This window comes from Gavialis gangeticus, unplaced genomic scaffold (assembly GCF_001723915.1).
Source record: "Gavialis gangeticus isolate Ggan-Ray unplaced genomic scaffold, GavGan_comp1, whole genome shotgun sequence".
NCBI classification, from domain to species: Eukaryota; Metazoa; Chordata; order Crocodylia; family Gavialidae; genus Gavialis; species Gavialis gangeticus.
Window position 1 is genome coordinate 10,590,563 of NW_017729001.1, and position 6,687 is coordinate 10,597,249.

Sequence of the window (6,687 nt, forward strand, 5' to 3'; positions counted from 1 at the left end):
GCCTATGGTAGATGAGCATAAACTTTCTCATAGGGAACCGTTTTGGGTACGTAGGGTTGTTTTTATTTAATGTGTAGGCTGCCTCATTGAAATGCATAATTTCCCATTAGTACCCTCTCCCAAGTGCATCAGTCCTGCAGTTATGCCTGTTGGTGTGGGTCCAGAATTGGTCTGTACAACTTTTCTTGGTGCTGTCCAAAACACACTGAAGTGAGGGGAGCAGCACTGCTGCCGCACAGAGAACTCATGATATAATCTGAACTCAGGCCTAGAGCCACAAAGGGATTTTGGCAGTTTGGTGTCCAGGTCTAAATCTAGATCCTCTTAACCCTGGAACACTTAAAATCTGTAGGAATTAGATCTGCAAGTGACTCTTCCAGTTTACAAGCTACGTTGGGGATGGGATACTCTCACTCCAGCTTGTGGAAACTATTCCATTTCAAATATTCAGTGCAGATTCATTGGGACAATTTATTTTGTGAAGGCACAGTTGCTGCCACTGCAATGTGTAGGGCTCAGTTCATGAGGAATGCCTCAGGTTTGTGGATTTCTCTGAAGTCAGGCAGCAGCTAAGCTAAGCTAGGAGTTTCAGGATTGTAAGTATGTTTGGACTTAAATACCATGCTCAAAGAGAGTAAAGCTCTCCTTTGTTTGAGGAATTGCCCAAATTACAGGGATGGTTAGTCATACACCCACTTTTAAAAGGAAGTATATTAAACAGTGGTTGCACTGCTGCCTGACAACAGCATTTATTCATATAATCTTAAGCCTTTCCTTAAGTCCTCTTCTTCTTGTGTTCAGGGGGAGTGTGTAGTGCCCTGGGAATTAGTGCCATCATTCCACAGCCATGGCAGTAAACAAACCACCTCTTCCCTGTCCCCTTCCCCCCTGACAAGCATAATACTGTGTAGCTAAACTCTGCACTGAAAGTCAGCTCTTTACCCCGGATAAAAATGTTTGATGAAATAGTACAATGCTGGCTGGTGATGCAGCCCAGTTGCGGAGGGAGGGTCAGGGGACAGAGAACTGTACATTGTTAATTTTGATTATTTAAAAATTCTTCTTTTGGGGAAAATAAAAGGTTTCTGGAGCAACCTACTGAAAAGTCTGGCTTTTAGTCATAACTAAGTAGCCAGCCATTAGTCAACTGTGGTGGGCAGCTTTTTTTGTCATCCCTTTCACTGTTCCTGTCTTGGTAGCTGTAGTGCCATTGTCACTATCTGTGCTGTCTTGCAAGTGTTCTGATTATTTGTATTCAAGAAGCCAGCTGTATTTGCTGAACAGCAGACTCTGCTTTGTTCCAGACCTAGTAATTAAGTACCACAAATAGAGCATCAGCTATACACACTACAATTAGTCCCATGTTTTGTATTAAGACTTACAAATAGAGCCTGAAGGTTTAATGCCTTCACAGCTGAACTGCAAAGAGGTTTGAGGCAGAGTTAAGACATTGCTCTGTTATATATGGAAACTAAGGGGTTCTGGGCTCATGCAGAATTCAGCTCTTGTCTAGGGACTCTAAACTGGTGTCTCCCCCAGCTCAGCTGCAGGACAATCCTATTAAACTGTCAGTTCAGGTCAGTCATTCTATCCCCTAAACAGCTGAAATGCAAAACACCCAAAATCTAGTGTAGGCTTTATATAGCCAAGACTTGTCTTTGACAAGCAAGCGACAATAACTGCACCAACTCATAAGGCATAATGAAAGAGATCATACGGCACAGCATTCCAGCAGCACTGGGTGCACACTAATGGAACAGGAGGTTTGATTCAAACTCATCTTAAGCATTGAAGCTGTACACTGAGGAGTGATTCACACTTTATTTGACAACATGCTGTGTTCTTTAGTTTTGACCTTTTGGAAAGCAACAGCACTACCTGAAATGTCAGTCGGGCAATGTGCTGCACGCATGACTACTCCAACCACACGCACAAAAGTTCCAAAACATCACAGCAACCAGGTGTTTAACTACAAAAAAACCACAAGTGTCCTGCCAAATTCAGTCCGTTAAAGAATTGGATTCTATTTAATATGGGGTTTTGTACCACCCTGGTGCCATGAGTAATGTAATTAATTTACCCAATGTTTGTTCTCTCCTTTGAGGGGACAAGCCAGGGAGGCCTTGCTTTGGTGGGTTTTCTTCTGTTAGTTTCCTATATGAGGTGAATGAATTGGGTTAATCGCATTCTGTTCAGTTACTGGAAGAATGAAATTCCTCCAAAGACCAAAGCTGGGTGAAGAGCTGGATTTATTAGCTGCTGCTTTATATTCCCCCACCCACTGCTCACAATCTGTAGTGTTATGTTTATTTTTGGCTGTTGCTAGGAGGCTACAGTTTTAGGTAAATGCACAGCTCCTTGTTACATTCACTTCCGGACAATAACTTTAGGCTATTTGAATAAACCCATGACAGTGTAGCCACTGCAAAATAGAGTTTTCATTGCCCCCAGTTATTTTCAGCAGTAAGGTGAGTTAATGAGCCAGTAAGAATTTGTGCAGTGTTCTTGATAATCAAAAGGCTTAGTAAATATTTTACTTCACCAGTTTCTGGATTATTTTAGTTTTACAATTCTGATCATGCATCATAGGACTGAAACAATGACTTTTAAATAAGTATTCTGTGTGCACATTAAAATAGAAATAAAGGAACAATTAACAAGTCAGCATTTCATCATATACATCAGATAGTAGGCACAATAGATAAATCAAGCAGTTTGGTTTGATGTAGAGCATTTCCATGAAAAATGTCATGTAGACCAAAATGTAACAGTAGCTATTAGTAACCCTCCCCCACACCCTCCAACAAAAACCTTTATTGGGGGCGGTTATATGCACAAAACCAAAAACACTGATCTGTAGGAGGACAAATTAAGTTACTGTAGGCAGCAGTGCATATTAAAAACTCTTCCTGTGAAAGAATACTTCAGACCCTGTAAAAATTGGTTTTGTTAAAAATAGATGTATTTACATTTTAAGTCTGATCTAGAGAGTTTTCCTACCAGGTGTAAATTAAGATGTACAGTAACTTGGCAGATTGAGTACAATCTGAATTATATTCGTTGGTCTTTAAAAAATTGCAGCTCTTAGGCATTACAGCACCAGACTATTAAAATGGTGGGATGAATGAACTAACTCTGTTCCCTTTGCTATTGGTACATTGCCAGGATAGCCCCAGAACCCATCATTAGATTATGTTGTTGGTAATTAAAAGTGCTTTCCTGGCTCAAAAATCTGTGGGTTGTTTACCAGGGGCCAGATTCTTCTTCCAGATACTCACATGCCTCTCTACCAATGTCAGTGGGTGGGTATCTGAGGGCAGAATTTAGCTCAAGGTGTTTGCAGCTGACTGCTGCTATAGTAAATGAAAACAAAGGTAAATCCCACCCTCTCAGTTCACATCAACATGCTTTAACTTTCTGAAGTCACTTATGCTACTTGCTCAGGGTACTAAAAGGCTGAATATTCTGAAGGTTAGCTCTTTGGTAAGCTTATACTCCTATAGATAATATAGCTCCTACTGCTGGCTGCTCTGTTAGGATGGCTTAGTGGTATTTTACATGGAAGGAAACGTTCATTTCACCATGCCGGTCAATATTATTTGTTTTATTTGGTTATTGTTCAACAACAAAGTTCAGTACTTTCCCGGTGGAGCTTGAACTGATCCTCTGGTTCCCTTGCTTGTCGATAATAAAAGATAATGAAGAAAACAAATCCTGCACTTTTTGATACCTAAAACCTCATTAATGCTAACAAGCTTTCAATTGCAATTTGATGGTACAATATTTCTTCATGGGCTCTGGGAGGATTAAGCTGAGGCCCCTCCCGCATCTGAAGATGGCTGTCCACAACCACCATTAAAACAAAAAAGCTAGTGTTGAAAAATGCACAGTTTACAATAAAAAAGTAGAAACTGATTCAATTCCCTTTTGTTACGAATATAAAGTTTCTTGTAAATATTTACAGTCCTTTGAGCTATTTCTATAGCAGGAAGCATTTCACGAACAAGACACAAGGTATACACTTTCAGGACTCGACAAGCCCATATCTCAGGTCACAAAGATTTTCTGTGAGATGCAAAGATTTAAAGACTGATCTCAGTGACCTTTCAAAATAGTCAGACCAGGAGACAAAGTTTTCAGCAAGTTTCCTGCCAAATCATCTGGTCTAAAATAACCCAACAGACAAGAGAACAGAATACAATATCCATGAAACTCGCCAAAGGACATTGACAAGGCATTTGTGTTTTATGGGGGTCTAGAACAGGTTAGCACTGGCTGGCAAGGGACAAGCGGAAGATATAGAACTTGGCCAAAGGGAAAATTGGATGCAGTTTTGCTCTTTTCCATTTATAGAGAACATGGTTGTTCACTAAGAATGTTGCCAAAGCAGACTGAATGGTCAAAACCTGCCTTGAAAATCATTTGCTCTCTGCCTTAATTATAAGAGATAAAATTCATGGCAAAGGAGAATATGTAGCAATAAATCGCTTGCTTCAAAAAAAAACAACAAAAACAAAAAAACCAAAAACATGAGATGTTGGGTAATTGCAAAAGCTGTTTATTGCAAGTATCCTCTAGTGCCATGACTCCTAGTTCTTATGGTACGACAAGATAAAGCCCCAAACAGGCAAGAAGGATTTTGCTTTGAGCTGACAATTGTGTACTGCTGCTTTCATGCTTTCTTGGTGGTAGAGCCAAACTGGCCACTGTCCTGGGGAGATGACTGTAGGGATTGTGATACAATTTCTGAATGGGATGGTGTTTAATATTGAGAAGGCAAGAAGCAGCAACAGTGATTCTTGTCGTATAATAAGGATTGCAACTTTTCTTTGCCAAATTCCCCAGTAAATAATGGCAATTATTTTGCAGCATACTCTAAAGGCTTCAATTAATTTACAGGTGAGGTACAATACAATACTTAGCAAAGCAACCTAAAAGGAGGGAGCGGCCAGAGTGATGGTGCAGCAGCATGCAGTGAACTGCCATGCAGAGGACCTGGATAAAGAGTCTTACACCCCAGTATGTTGGAAAGAATGCACTTTGTCTTTGGACATGGGGACAGTGACTAATCAGTCAGGGGATCTCCCTTTCCCTGTCAATCAGCTGAACACAGAGCTGCATTGGGGCAGTTGTGGTAAGAGTTTTGGAAAGTGACAGGTGAACAAACTGATCTGGATTAATTCTCTGCAGTTCATCAGAGAATACCCAGTCACAGTGTCTTTTAAACACCAGTCACTGTGGCCTTCCAGTTTACAAGGCCATCAAGAATTCCAGTACCTTTGTTTTTTCCAAACTATGATTTATTATCTGGTAAATGGTGCTAACCACATTAAAGACTTGGGGTGGGATCCTCATCCCATCAGATTTTCTTGATGAACTGGTATGGACTAAAGCTAAGTACAAAAAGTTCATGAACTGCTTGAAAGAGTAACAGTAGTACAAAGTGCAAAAATATGACTGCAGGAAGGTGCAGGGAAATAAACTGAGATGCAGACAATCCTTGAAAGCATCATGTGTCTCCTGACATGGAGCCAGTTCTGGCCCAATAATGCTGTTTAGATGACTGGGCAGAAGTATGGAGTGCATATACTCAGTACATTTCCTTTGTTTTTCCTGCAGTTCAAGATGAGGAGTAAATTTGTCTAGCTGAGACTTATACTGAAGACTGGTCCCAGACCTAGTAGGGAAATAAAATGACAGTTACAGGAGATGTGACAATCAGGTTTTCCACGCTGAGACTTGCTACAACTGAATGTGTATTTTAAAGTGGGGTAGGACCAGAGTTCTTTTCCCAGATAATTGGCTTTTCATGGTGTACACAGGTCCCCCCCATTGATAAAGTGAGATCCTTTCCTGTGACAAGGAGCCGTCAAGGGCTCCCAGCTTACCTTGTTAACTTGTGAGAGTGGTGTTCTTGCACCTCCCACAGGCATGCGTCCCCTGCTGCTCTCCTCAAACAACCTCCCAGGGGACCTTTCCCTGCGGGTGCTCAGAAGTCTGCCCGGAGATTTCTCCCTCTCCAGTGGTCGCCCAGGAGACTTGTCCCTGCGCAGCTCCGTCCTTCCCTCTCGGTACCGATGTGGTGTGCTTGGTTCTCGAGGGTGGCTTGGTCCTTCTGGTGGTCCTGGGCTTGATGCTACCCGCTTGGTTATGTGCTCATTATATGTGGGGGGACCTCTTTTATTAGGGCTACTGTCATTCAAAAATAATGGACGTGGACAGCTGAGTGACAAAAACCTTAAAGTTACATTTCCATTAAGAGCATAGCCACCCCACTCCCCTCCCCCAATATTCCCACAAGACGGTCCCATTTAGTGAGGACTGCAAATGCTTCCCTGTAATTTTAGGACAGACATACACCGTGGGCATACAATAGCACCAACCCAAAAATCTGTTACCAACTACTAGGCCTGTGCAAAGCAGCTAGTATTCACTTCGGATTCAGCCAGTTAGGGGGACAGTGATTTGATTCGGTGATTCGAATCACTGTCCTGAACCAATTTAGCCGAATCAACCAGGCCAGGCCCATCCCTCACCCTTCTCCCAGCCCAGCAATGGCTGCCCCACCTGCCCCAGTTCTCAGCACTTGGGGGAAAAAAACCGACTCACCAGGTGCTGCTGGGCAGGGGGAGCTCCCTGCTGCCCCATGATGTGGGTGGGGCTCTGCACAAGCCCTCCCCACCCTAC

The 6,687-nt window shown here is 42.3% G+C and overlaps 1 protein-coding gene across 7 annotated transcripts in view; it reads right to left on the reverse strand.

Moving 5' to 3' along the window:
* Positions 1 to 1,806: 1,806 nt before the first annotated feature.
* Positions 1,807 to 6,687, reverse strand: part of CIT (citron rho-interacting serine/threonine kinase) — a 137,118-nt gene continuing 132,237 nt past the window's right edge. For 4 of the 7 annotated variants that reach the window (XM_019506776.1, XM_019506780.1, XM_019506779.1 and 1 more), the window contains 2 exons: positions 5,889 to 6,222; positions 1,807 to 5,677 (listed from right to left, as the gene is read on the reverse strand). In XM_019506776.1, coding sequence (XP_019362321.1) covers positions 5,654 to 5,677; positions 5,889 to 6,222 — 358 coding nt within the window. In that variant the 3' untranslated portion in view covers positions 1,807 to 5,653. The remainder of the gene's footprint in view (positions 5,678 to 5,888; positions 6,223 to 6,687) is intronic. The other 3 variants (XM_019506781.1, XM_019506778.1, XM_019506777.1) reach the window with 1 other exon arrangement.